The sequence below is a fragment of the Prionailurus viverrinus genome, chromosome B3 (genome assembly GCF_022837055.1).
Source record: "Prionailurus viverrinus isolate Anna chromosome B3, UM_Priviv_1.0, whole genome shotgun sequence".
Classification (NCBI taxonomy): domain Eukaryota; kingdom Metazoa; phylum Chordata; class Mammalia; order Carnivora; family Felidae; genus Prionailurus; species Prionailurus viverrinus.
Window position 1 is genome coordinate 55897531 of NC_062566.1, and position 13388 is coordinate 55910918.

The window sequence follows — 13388 nt, forward strand, 5'->3', positions numbered from 1 at the left end:
GGTCATTAGTGTAGACCCTCCTTCTCTCACTTTGGCCATTAATAATATAACTTTTTGGTATGGTATTGTATAGTTTTCTTCTGGATTTATTATACATCTTATTTGATCCTCACCATATCCCCATGGAGAGGATAAGGAGGTTGTCCCCATTTTGCAAGTTAAGGGACTGAAGCTCAAAGAGGTCTGTGACTTCCCTGGGGACTGACTAACTTGTTGGGTGTTAGGCTTTTGTGGAAGCCTGAGGCTAGTATTCTTGGCACAATTAGAGAAAACTTCTCATTTTGTTTTTAGGTTACTACTGACTAGAGAATACGGATAGAAGCTTTCTCAGTCTGTAGAATCTGTCTCAGTCTTAGCACATACTCATTTTTATGTTACTTGAGCTTACTTGTTTTTATTTTATTTGCAGTCATTTAAATCTCACTTTCTGGAAATGGGAGGGCTCTTAGTCTGGGAAAACTAAGGAGATTGTTGTATATCAGATAACAATGGCCTTTGGCAAGCTCTTCTGGACTCACCTAAAAACCTTTCTATTTGACTTGCATGCTGTATTTTTTCCTGTCATAATAAAATTAATCTACCATTAGCCACCCCCCCCCCCCCATTCTGCGTAGTTGATTGACTTGATTTGGGCTCACGCTGGTGTACTTACTAGAGGGTATTCTCTCTTAGTTGACACATTGAAGATAATTACAAGGTTTCCCCGTGTACATTGTGATAAAATTTACATACTCAGCTTTTCACTGGCACTTTTAATTTCTTCTAAAAACCCTAAGTTCATTAATTCTTAAGTACTCTTTTCCTCTTGGTGATTCAATTATATAATATCTGCCTTAAAAATTTCAAGGAATAATCCTATGTCTATTGTAGAAATTATAGCTAATTACCACTAAAATGGGTCTTTTTTTAAATGTTTATTAAAAAAAATTTTTTTTTTACATTTATTTATTTTTTGAGAGTCATAGAGAGACAGAGCACAAGTTGGGGAGGGGCAGAGAGAGAAGGAGACACAGAATCCGAAGCAGGCTCCAGGCTCCGAGCTGTCAGCATAGAGCCTGACATGGAGCTTGAACTCACAAACCGTGAGATCATGACCTAAGCCAAAGTCGGAGCTTAACCGACTGAGCCACCCAGGTGCCCCTGTTTATTTATTTTTTGAGAGAGAGTGGGGAGGAACAGAGACAGAGGGAGATCGAGAATCCCAAGCAGGCTCTGTGCTACCAGTGTAGAGCCTGAGACAGGGCTCAAACTCACGAGCCATAAGATCGTGACCTGAGCTGAAATCAAGAGTCAGACCCTTAACTGACTGAGCGACTCAGGCACCCCACAGTGGGTCTTAAAATCTTATAGGATCAAGAAGTTGTACTTATTTCTTTTTTCATTTCTACCAGCAAGATCTGAGACAGTTCTCATAGAATTTCCTTTCACCATTGAGGCTTTCCAGAGCCATCTTTATTATACCCAAGGAGTGATATTTTGTGAAAACCATATCACCTAGGGAAAGCCAAAAAGTACTTTTAATTTTGTAACCAGTACAGATGTAGATCTAGATTGGGTGATACCAGAACTGCCTTACTTTTAAAAATGTATTTTTTTATTATGAAAAAAACTAAACATACATGAAAATAGAATAGTATAATGAATACCCATGTACTCGTCACCCAGCTTTGGTAATTATCAGTATATGGCCAGTCTTGCTGCTGGTGTATTCTCCCTCTCCTCTCCCTTCCCAGATTATTTCAAAGCAAACTGAAGGAATATTTTATGTGGAAATATATACATATGTATTCTAAGAGTCGGAGATTCCTTTTTTCTCCTCTTAATGATAAAACACAATAGTTCCTTCACAATAGTGTCAAATATGAAGACAACCTTCAGATTTCCTTGATTGTATCTCTTTAATTTTTATATTTGGTTTACTTGAATCTGGTTCCAGACAGAGTTCCACACATTGCATTTGGTAGATATAATTCTTAAGCCTCTTTTACTCTATAGATTCACTTTCTTTTTTTCTTACAGTTTTTGTTGTTTTGATTGTCGTTGATAAAAGTGGAATCATTTGTTATTAAGTTGTCATGTTCTGGAATTTGCTGATTGTCCCCTCCTTATTTAACATGTTCTTCTATCCCCTGTATTTTCTATAACCTGATGATTAGATAAGATTCCAGTTTTGTTTTATTTGGCCACAGTACTTGAGAGGTGAGTGGTATGCTTCCTGTTGCATCACATCAGTAGGCAATGTCTGGGTTGTCTGTTTTTAGTAACGTTAGGATTGATCGGTGAGATTCGGGGACTGTCAGCCTCATGCATCCTTTTTAAAGTTCCCAGTGGCTTTTCTCCTATGTTTTAAAAACCCATTAGTAATCATTGCCTAGATCCATTACTTTAGTGAGATTGCAAATGTACTATTCTAATTCTATTTTTCTTAGTTTATTAACTGGAATTCTTCAAAAAGCACTCCACCAGGTGTGCTTGGCTGGCTCAGTTGGTAGAACATGTGACTCTTGATCTCGGGGTTGTAAATTCGAGTCCCACACTGGGTGTAGAAATTACTTTAAAATAAATAAATAGATAGATAGATAGATAGATAGATAGCACTCCACCAATTATTAGGTTACCTGAGATACATTTTATACAGGAAAGGCAGTAAATAGAAGAAAAGAATACTTGGGGCGCCTGGGTGGCGCAGTCGGTTAAGCGTCCGACTTCAGCCAGGTCACAATCTCGCGGTCCCGCAGTTCGAGCCCCGCGTCAGGCTCTGGGCTTATGGCTCAGAGCCTGGAGCCTGTTTCTGATTCTGTGTCTCCCTCTCTCTCTGCCCCTCCCCCGTTCATGCTCTGTCTCTCTCTGTCCCAAAAATAAATAAACGTTGAAAAAAAAAATTAAAAATAAAAAAAAAAGAAGAAAAGAATACTTGATTCTTAAACTCATGAATCGTGAGATCATAACCTGAGCTGAAGTCAGATGCTTAATGACTAAGCCACCCAGGTGACCTAAGATTCATTGTTTTTTAGTGCTGCATACCAGTCAATAAGATGAATTTCCCACTGTGTATTAAACCTTTCATTTATTGATAAACATATAGATTATTTTCAGTTTTTCTCTATAACATAATAACCGGGGTGCCTGGGTGGCTTAGTTGGTTAAGTGCCTGACTCTTGATTCAACTCAGGTCATGATCTCATGGTGGGTGAGATTCAGCCCTATGTCTGGCTCTGCACTGACACCATGGAGCCTGTTTGGGATTCCCTCTTTCCCTCTCTCTCTGCCCCTCCCCTGCTCTTGCCAGTGCATGCTCGCTCTCTCTGTCAAAACAAATAAATAAACTTTAAAAAAACAAACAAACAGGTAGTAACCAGTTTTAGTTTATACTCTGAAGTATAATTTGGTAGATAAAACCTGCGTATATACCATGTTAATAACTTTCCTCCATACTCTTGCTAGCCTTATGTTTTAGTTTTTTTGATTTTGTTAATTGATATTTTAGGTTTGTATTTATTTATTTATTTATTTATTTATTTATTTATTTATTTATTTATTGTTTATTTTTGAGACAGAGGGCAGACAAGCATGCACAAGCAGGAGAGGGGCAGAGAGAGGGGGACAGAGAATCTGAAGCAGGCTCTGCACTGACAGCCAAGAGCCCGATGTGGAGCTCAAACCAGGAGATCATGACCTAACCTGAAGTCACATGCTCAACTGACTGAGCCACCCATGTGCCCCTTAGATTTACATTTTAAAAGATTTGAAATGTTAGAATCATTGCTAATACCATAAACTGAATTAATTGATTTTCTTTCAAAAGCTTTTGTAACTGTGCAAGTTGTTTACAAATGAAGTTCCAATATTTCTTAGGTATATTTTTGGAGATCAAAATACTGATTTTTGAGAAAATATTATTGGAGTGCTAATAAAATTTATTAGGTATTCTCATGGATTGTAAAACTCATTGTTCTAGATTGTCACTCATTTTACATTTGCTGAGATGTAGAGAACAATAAATTCACCTAACATTTAAAAAATAATAATAAAGATAACTACCAATTTATGTTATGAGAAAACTGCATTTTTAAAGAAGATATGAAGTATTAAAGACTCCTGACTTTCCTGTAATTTTTCAATTCTTTTATTACTTAAGTGCTATTTAGTATTTTTTTTTATTAAAAACAATTTTTTTTATTAGGTAAACTCTATCCCCAGTGTGGGTCTTGAACTCATGACTCTGAGAACTAGAGTCGCATGTTCTACTGACTGAGCCAGCCAGGCACTCCTACTATTTTATTTTAAATGGTACTTAAGTAATTTAAGAATTTATTACTTTTTCAAAAGTGAATCAACTGTCTTTAGATGAAGTGATGGTATTAGTGGTATTAATCCCAAGCATATACTACAAAGTTTTGAGAATAGAGAGATTGGGATGTTTAAATTCCCTCGTGATGAAGGAGCCAGTTTCCATTCTTTGGGTGGTAGAACTATAGCAACTGTAGCCCTACTCTTTTCATCAAATTACTGGTTTGTTACCTAGGCAACAGAGAACTTTCTGGGTGGAGCAGTACTATGAAGTGAAAAAAAAAACCCACAACTTTGAATTCAAACAGGTTTAGATTTGAAAAACAACTTTATCTTAATAGGTTAACATTGTTTAAACTTTCTGAGCCTCATTTTCTTCATCTGTTACATCTATTTTAGGTAGCTTTAAAATGCAATCAGGAATGTAACACATCTGGCACAGGCTAGATACATTCACTGCTTTTATTTATTGCTATAAATTATTGAGTGTTTGCTTCATGTTATTTTTGTTCATAATAACAGTAATTAGCATTTACCGAGTACCTACTGTGTGCCAGGCAGTATTCTAAACACTTTGCATGTATCTTGTTTAATTCTCTTCATTTTATAAGGAAACCGTGACACAGAAAAATTAAGTAGTTTGTATAGGAATATGTTTGTGTAGGAATATGTAATGAAGAATTACTGTTCTGGTACATGTATTTTGTATATTTAGACTACATTTTGTTATGGCATGAAAGACAAATGGAAACACAACGATGACTCAAAAACACAGTATGTTCAAAAACTTCTGGTTATTCTTAAATTTGTCTGAAACATTCATGTATTTTAATGGAATATCTTCTCTTTTATTTTTAAAAATTTTTTAAATTTACATCCAAGTTAATTAGCATATAGTGCAACAATGTTTTCAGGAGTAGATTCCTTAATGCCTCTTACCCGTTTAGCCCACCCCCCCCAAAACCCCTCCAGTAACCCTCTGTTTGTTCTCCATATTTAAGAGTCTCTTATGTTTTGTCCCCCTCCCTGTTTTTATATTATTTTTGCTTCCCTTCCCTTGTGTTCATTAGAATCTCTTCTTTTGAATGAGAGGATCGCGATTTGGGTAAAATCCTTGCTCTTTCTGTCAAAACATTTTTAATAGTAAAGGAATAACTCCCCAGTCTTCTCTTACAACATAGTACCATATTTGACATTGTTGATTTGGTTTTCACAGGGTCGGAATCTGGCAGATCTACGCCGTAGCCAGTCCCGGGGCACATTCACCATTAGCACTACTCTTAGGCTGGGGAGACAGATTCTGGAGTCTATTGAGAGCATCCATTCCGTGGGATTCTTGCACCGAGACATCAAACCAGTAAGGGACCTTTTCAAGTCAGAGCATAGACTGAGTTTGCTTTGTACTCTTCATCTGATGATGGGACACAATAAATTATAAATGTAGCTTTCTGTGTTTGCTTCCTATTATTAAACACAAGGTAATATTTTAATTTCTTTAACTAGAAGCAAAATGTAACTTGCCTCTTAATTTTTTTTAAAAAGTTATAATTACAAACTACCACTTACATTCAAGAGCTTTTCTCATACAATGAAAATGTTGCTTGCAGCCAAATTAAAAATTATTAATGCTTGACTATTATTATGTGTGCGGACATTCCTAGTTACTTAACCTTACACCTCAATTGGTAGTTAGTCTTTAGATTTCTTTTTTCCTGATACTGTCTAAAAATATATACATATGTTGCTTTTAGATATTGACATTGTGTTCTTTGAACTATTTCTCAAGTGACAAATTGTACTTACAAGAAACCATCAGTTGTGAAAGACTTTATTATTATTTTTTTTCTGAGCGCTGCAGTGGCAATATATAGTATTTTTTTCAATTCTGTTTTTCTTAGAAATTGTCACTTTCATAACTGAAATATGCTTTTATTTTTCCTTCTTGGTTTTTTTTTTTTTTTTTTTTTTATTACTCACAAGGGGAAATGATCCATTTCTGGTATACTGTATTTACTATAAATATACCATGTGTTGGTTAGTGCAGTTGAAAATTACACCCTTCTGTTGCTACATGATTTCTAAAATTAAATGGTTTACATGAAAATGCCAACTAAAATTAACATTAGTAGAGTCAGACTTAACGTAATGTAGATTTCTTCTCCTCTTATTTCTGTGCAAAGCTAAATGTCACTACTTGAGAATCATGGTGACTGAATGCTCCTTAAATGGAACAGTCTTTTAAAATAAAAGCTAACAATTCTGTAGCAATTTTGCTTTTTCCTTTATAAATTCCCTTTTTGCATACCATCTTTGCAAGTCTGTGCTTATTTAACATTACATTTACTTTTTTAAGGAAAGAATGCAAAGTTTATTTTCCTTAAGTCTGTTTTGAAATGTTTCCTTAAATTGAATTTTAATTTTGTACTTAGTGAAATTCAGCGTTATGATGCTTATAGGAAATTCATTTAAATTCCTCGCCATGTATTAAAATTTGCTCACTCCTGGTTCTTCCCATGTTAAAAAGGAAGAATTGGACTGTCTTTAAAGCACTGACTTAGATTAGAATTTCAAGGAATTTAGAGTTCCACTTAAGTCAGTGTTGTGTTGTATGTAACTTTATACTGTCAGTTAAATTCTTTGTTGCTCAAAGTTACCTGATCCTGGGCACTAATAAAATCCACAATGAGATTGTGTATTAATATCCAGCAAACATCATTGATTGGAATAGTATATTTGGGAGATATATATTATATAGAGGTTAAATTGAAGAGTTAAAGTATAGGAAGGATAAGATGTAAAGATAAGTTTTATAAGAATATATTTCCTTCTCTGCTTTTCTAGTCAAACTTCGCCATGGGTCGCTTTCCTAGTACATGTAGGAAATGTTACATGCTTGATTTTGGCTTGGCTCGACAATTTACCAATTCCTGTGGTGACGTCAGACCAGTAAGATTTTTCATATTATTATTAAATATTTAAGAATTAACCTATTATTTATAGTACCACTTTTTTAAAAAAAAAAGAAATACAGATTATGTATAGAATGGATGTCATTCAAAAAGTAGTGTATAGAATTTATCATTAAATATAGGATAGAGGTAATTAATTTTATTACTGAAAGTTGTGGCTTTAAAAAAAGTACATTAAAAACATTTTAAAAATTAAAAAAAAAACTTAAAAAATACATGAGACACAGATTTAGAGTGGATTTGTAGTAAGAACACATGTTGGCCCTTTAGGATCAGGGGCCTTTTTTGCAATCTGAGGCTCTTTCTATATCCCGCAGTTCTTCTGTTTTTGATATTGTACATTTCATATCCAGAATTTACATTTGGTTCTTTTAAAAAAAATTTGTCTTTATTGATATTCTCTGTTTGATACGATGTTGTTGTCATACTTTCCTTTGGTTCTGTGAACATATTTATAATGGCTGTTTTAAAATCTTTTAAGTCCAGCATCTACTCACTGTCAGAGGCAGTTTCTATTGCCTGTTTTCCCATGTATGGGTTATACTTTCCTGTTTCTTTGATTTCTTATGTTTTTTTTTCTTTGTTGTTGGAAACTGATATCTTCTAGTAGTTTCAGATACTGGTCCTCCTTTCTAAGGCTTGTTACTGTTATTTTGCTTGTTTATTTGTTGAGTGAATGACTGGATTTGTTTTAGTGAAGGCTGTTCTCCCTGCCGCCACCCCCAACCCCTTTTTCCCAACACTCAGTATTAAGTCTGTTGTTGTTCTGGGTCATTCTGCCTACAGTCACCCTGGAATGACAGTGGTATTGGTAGGGCTGTCTTCTATACTTTCTCTGACCACACCCAGTTTTTAAGCTCCACTAATTGCTGGCTGATTGCTCTATTGTTTACAATAGTGCCTTGGGGCATAAATTCCTCCACAAAGGAATCTAATCAAATTGTGGCTCCTAAAATGGAATAGTTTCTGAGGTCAGAATTTTTTATGTGTCTGAGCCCAGGAGTCCTCCTCCCAGATGTCTCATTCCCCTGGTTCTTTCTCACTTGGCCAGCCTGTAGCCTAGGCTCTATCTTCATTAGATCCATGAATCTCTTCCCATTTTTCTACACCACAACCTTCAGTATTTTTGGGAAATGTTTTCAGTTTAAACTTTACTGTTGCAAATGAAATAAGTTCCTTTGGGAAGAGGTATTTTTTTCATGCCTTTCTCCTGCCCCCAGGCAAAATCTCTGAGCCAGGGCTCTAGAGTTGGGGGTGAGGACTATGCTGAGCTTCTGAGTAACATCGTTATTTTTTAGGAGCTGAGCCCTCGGGTTGAGATGGGAGCAGTAGGCTGAGATCTCTGTCTCTCCTGCCATGGAAGCACTGCTTCCTGATCCAGGAGAGGGCTGTTGGGCCCCCAGTATTCGCAACACATTCCTACCCAAGGTAGAGCCTCCATTCCATGAGTGGAAGCTGGGTGCAAGAAAGGAACTGTACTTCTCTGTCCACACTTAACCTGGATTAGCCTCCTCAGCAACAGACAGCTGGAAGAACCTGAGGAATGCTGAAGTCCTGCTCCTATGGGAAGAAAGCCCTCTGGCTGGGAACTGAGAAAGGATGGAGTCTGGTGTCCTTGGTTGTAACAGTCTAGAGTGGAACCACCCTCTCTGCTCTGGAAGAGGGGAGGGAAGGAGTGGTTTTGGTGCAAGTACCGTAGACTCTAGCCTTTTTTACTTAATTTTCAGTTTTCTTGAATAGATGTTTCTTCATTCACTATTTGCTCTAAGGACCATTTTCAGAAGATTTAGCTGTTTTTAAAATAATTTTCACCAGTTTTACTGGGAATCAGGTCAGTGTGTTGCAGGATTTTTTATTTACCTCAATACCTGGATTCGTTGTCTCACCGCTTTGAAGAATGAAGAGGAGGACACAAAGTGACCAGCAGGCAAAAGGTTATTAGAGTATAAGATTAGAAAGTAAGAGTAGTATGAAAGCTCTCTTTACAGAAAGGGACCATTTGAAAGTGAATGCCAGCCGACTATTGGCAAGGGTCCTTGTTTTATAAGGTTTTGGTTAGCCTTCCCCTTCCCCCTGTTCCCTCTCAGGTCCCACCCTTATTGGCTTGATAGTTCTAGGTGCTGGGTGGTCCATTTCTGATTGTCTCTATTCTATTGTATGAGGGGTGGCTATTGGTCATAGTTAGGTCTTTTGTCAAATTCCTAAGGGAAACCTGGGGGGGGAGTAGATGGTGTCTGTTACATTCTTAAGTGGAACCTTACTGGTGAGGGGGTTTGCTGTGATCAGACACTCCTAGAATTGTTCCAAATATGCATTTTTCCCCACCCAGGGACTTCAGGTCCTAATCTTTCCCTCTCTGCCTACTAATCCTATCTTTTCCTATCATAAGTGGAACTCCTTATACTGTCATCCTTACAGTTCAGTTCTTCTAATATCTCCTCTTTACCTTTAGTTTTGTTTTAACATGGTACTGATTGTGATTTTCATTTCTAGCAAATTAGTTGTATAGAAGTTGAAATGCTAATTTTGAATACATTTGCTACACTAAGTATATACAACTAGAATTGTATACATAAATGTAAATTATATTTCAAAATATAGGCACATGAGAATTTACCTGCCTAGAAATTATGAAGAATCTTTTTGAGTTTAATGAAGGTCTTGCATTAATAGATAGCAAAGCAGGTAAAGAACTTGGGTTCTGTGTAGCTTACTAGATTTCAGTATATTTCTGTAATCCCATTTCTTTTCCAGATGTCTTTTTGTTTTTAAACTATTACCAGGTTATTGTTTATTCACACACATAACAGATATTTAATGAGCACATAATGCGTGTGAGGCATGGATCTAGGTGCTGGGACTGTAGTGGTGAACAAGCAGACCAAAATTTGGCTCTTATTCTAGAGGATATATTTTAGTGGAGAAGACAGATAAACATATACATAATTTTAGGTAGTAGTATATGGTATAAATAAACACAAAGCAGTATATTGACATAGAGAGTGATGGGCAGTGAGGATAGGAGACTATTTTGGACGTATTAGTTAAAAAAGACTTCTTGGGGCACCTGGGTGGCATAGTCGGTTAAGTGTAAGACTTCATTCAGGTCATTATATCATAGTTCATTGAGTTTGAGCTCCTCATTGGGCTCTTTGCTGTCAGCGTGGAGCCTGCTTTGGATCCTGCTTTGGATCCTCTGTCCTCCACTCTCTCTGCCCTTCCCCTGTTCACACTTGCACATGTGCATGTTCTTTCTCTCTCTCTCAAAAATAAACATTAAAAATACATATATATAAAAATAGTTTTTTGAAAAAAGACTTTTCTGAGGAGGTATTGAGTTTAGAATTGAATGAAGTATGAGAACAATGTGAATTGCCATGTGAATAATCTGGAAAGGGAGTGTTACAGGCAAAGGGAACAGCAAGTTCAAAAGCCCTGAGGCAGAGTAAGTTTGGTGTGTTCAAGGAAAAGCAGGGAGGCCACTGGAGCTATAGCACAACATAGTGTAGCGTGATGAGGGGTTAAGTGGAGAGAGACGAGGTTTAAGAGGTTGGTTGGCCCTGGATTGTGTATGATTTTGCAAAGAGATGGATTTTATTCCAAACACGATAGGAAGCCTTGGGAAAATTTTGAGCAGGGTTATTGCATACTCTGTACATGATCTGTCAATAAGGTAACTACATAGTGGAATTATATTCAGTGGTAGATTATATTTAAAACATAGCCATAGGAGAATTTCAATGCCTAGAAATTGTAAGGAGACTGTCTTCAGTTTTATCAGTATTCTTGTGTTAATTAGTATGCATGCAGGAAAGAACTTAGGTTCTATACAGTTTATTGATCTTGAATATATTTTTAGAATCCCATCCCTATTCTATTTTTTTAAATTAAAATTTTTTTTTAATGTTTACTTGAGAGAGAGATACAGAGTGAGAATGGGGAGGGGCAGAGATAGAGGGAGACACAGAATCCAAAACAGGCTCCAGGCTCTGAGCTGTCAGCACAGACCCAGATGCAGGGCTCGAACCCACGAACTGCGAGATGATGACCCAAGCTGAAGTTGGATGCTTAACCAACTGAGCCACCTAGGCACCCCTAATTTTTTGTTTTTTAAGTAGGCTCCACACCCATGTGGAGCCCTATGCGGGGCGCAAACTCACGACCCCAAGATTGAGACCTGAGTTGAAATCAAGAATCAGATACTTAACCAACCGAGCCACTCAGGCACCCCTCCCATTTCTGTTCTAAATAATCATTTTTCAATTTTTAGAACATGTGTTTTTTGTTTTTTTTTAAAGTCACTCTGGCTGTGAAGAAGAGATCAGAAAGTTGTAAGTTAGAAGGCTAATGCCATGGTCCACTGATCATTGATGGTGACTGGGACCTAGGGCATTAGGGTGCTATAATGAAAGTGGTGAGAAATGGTCATATTTAGGATATAGGTTTTTTGTGTGTTTTTTTTTTTTTTTGAGAGAAAGTGCAAGCAGGGGAGAGGCAGAGAGAGAGGGAGAGAGAAAGAAAATCTTAAGCAGGCTCCATGCCCAGCACAGAGCCCAAAGAGGCTCTGTCTCATGTCCCATGTCCATGAGATCATGACCTGACCCAAAATCAAGAGACTGACACACAAATCGAGAGTTGGACATACTCAACTGACTGAGTCATCCAGGTGCCCATAGGATATATTTTAAAAATGGACTTAACAAAACTTCATTTTGGATTTGTTGATGTTGGGATGTCAAGGAAAAAGAAGGGTCAAGGTTGATTACTAAATTTAGTCCTGAATGAATGATCATACCAGTAACATAATGGGGAAGAAGGATGAAGAGTGGATTTGGTATTCTGTTTTCTAGAAGTTAAGTTTGAGATGCCTCTTGGATTTCAGATGGAAATAACAAGAAGGTGATATGATATAGTAATATATACCTTAAAGGAGAAATCAGGATTGGAGATAATATAAATTTAAGAATCATTTGATTAGGAGTGGAGTTGTAGCTGGGGCTCAGAGTTAAAAGAGCACCTGGCTCTAGGGGTCCCAAACAGGTAAGATTCAGTTACTGGCTGTTGAGAAAAATCCAAAGGCAGAGAGTGGTGGTGAAACAAGAAAGGAATTTATTTCAATAAGGCCAACACCCAGAAGACAATGACTAAAAAAAAAAAAAAAAAAAAAAAAAAAAAAAAATCATTTCCTCCCAATATTTAAAAATAAATGGCAGTTTTAAAAAGTGGAATGAGGAGGGAGGGGCCAACATCACAGAGCAGTAGGAGGATCCGAACTTCCCTCTTCTCCCAAACAAAGAAGTGTTGAAGCCAAAGGACTTTGAATCCCAAGAGTCTGGGAGGAAAAGAAACAGTCCTATTCCCAGGAATCCACTGGAACAACCTGACTGGCCATAGATGCGTGATTGCGAACTGGGAGAGAGAAAATGAATGGAGGGCAGGGATCTGCTTCTGCAGAGAGACAAAAGGAAGAGAAAGAGCAGCTAGGGAAGCATAGGACTGTATCTCGACAAGAGAAAAATCTCAGACCAGGACGGAGAAAGATCCAATCTCTAACTGTGGGGCTTGCTCCAGACTGGGGCTGGATGGCCGGAATGGCACACCTGAGGAGAGGGGGAGCCAGCCCCGGGCTCAGTGGCTAGGTCAGGGATGCAGTCCACAGTAGGAGAAAGCAATCCCCTCCCTGGAGTGCTGTGGGACAGGACAAAGCCTGCTTGTTCCCGCCAGCCAGGGACCACATATCGGGTGGCGCAGAGAGGCGCTTCCCCTGTGCCGGAACCCGGGGAGCAAGAATTTGAATCCCAGCCAAGTGCCAGGCATAGGAGTTGGGGAAACGAGACAAACTGCTTCATTTACACCCGTGGCACAGTGAGGATGGCCTCAACAGAGTGGTTTGGGACACCGGGTCTGTGGAGGAGAGACTGGGGGGGTCGCCATTTTTCTCCTTAAACCACCAAGGTGAGGCCTCAGAGATCAGACAGCAGGACCCACAGTGGAGGCGAGACCAGCCTACACCAAACCACGCCCCTCCGCGCCGGTAACTGCATATCTACTGGGGCAGGGTAGACGCTGAGGAACCAGACAGCCCCTCCTCCAGACCTGCCCTGCTGCATTGCCTGGTTTAATGTATGT

General features: G+C 38.0%; 1 protein-coding gene across 4 annotated transcripts in view; it reads left to right on the forward strand.

The window, feature by feature from the left end:
* TTBK2 (tau tubulin kinase 2) overlaps positions 1-13388 on the forward strand; it is a 164768-nt gene that overhangs the window by 70175 nt on the left and 81205 nt on the right. For all 4 annotated transcript variants that reach the window (XM_047862921.1, XM_047862922.1, XM_047862920.1 and 1 more), the window contains 2 exons: positions 5507-5647; positions 7132-7236. In XM_047862921.1, the coding sequence (XP_047718877.1) occupies positions 5507-5647; positions 7132-7236 (246 nt within the window). The remainder of the gene's footprint in view (positions 1-5506; positions 5648-7131; positions 7237-13388) is intronic.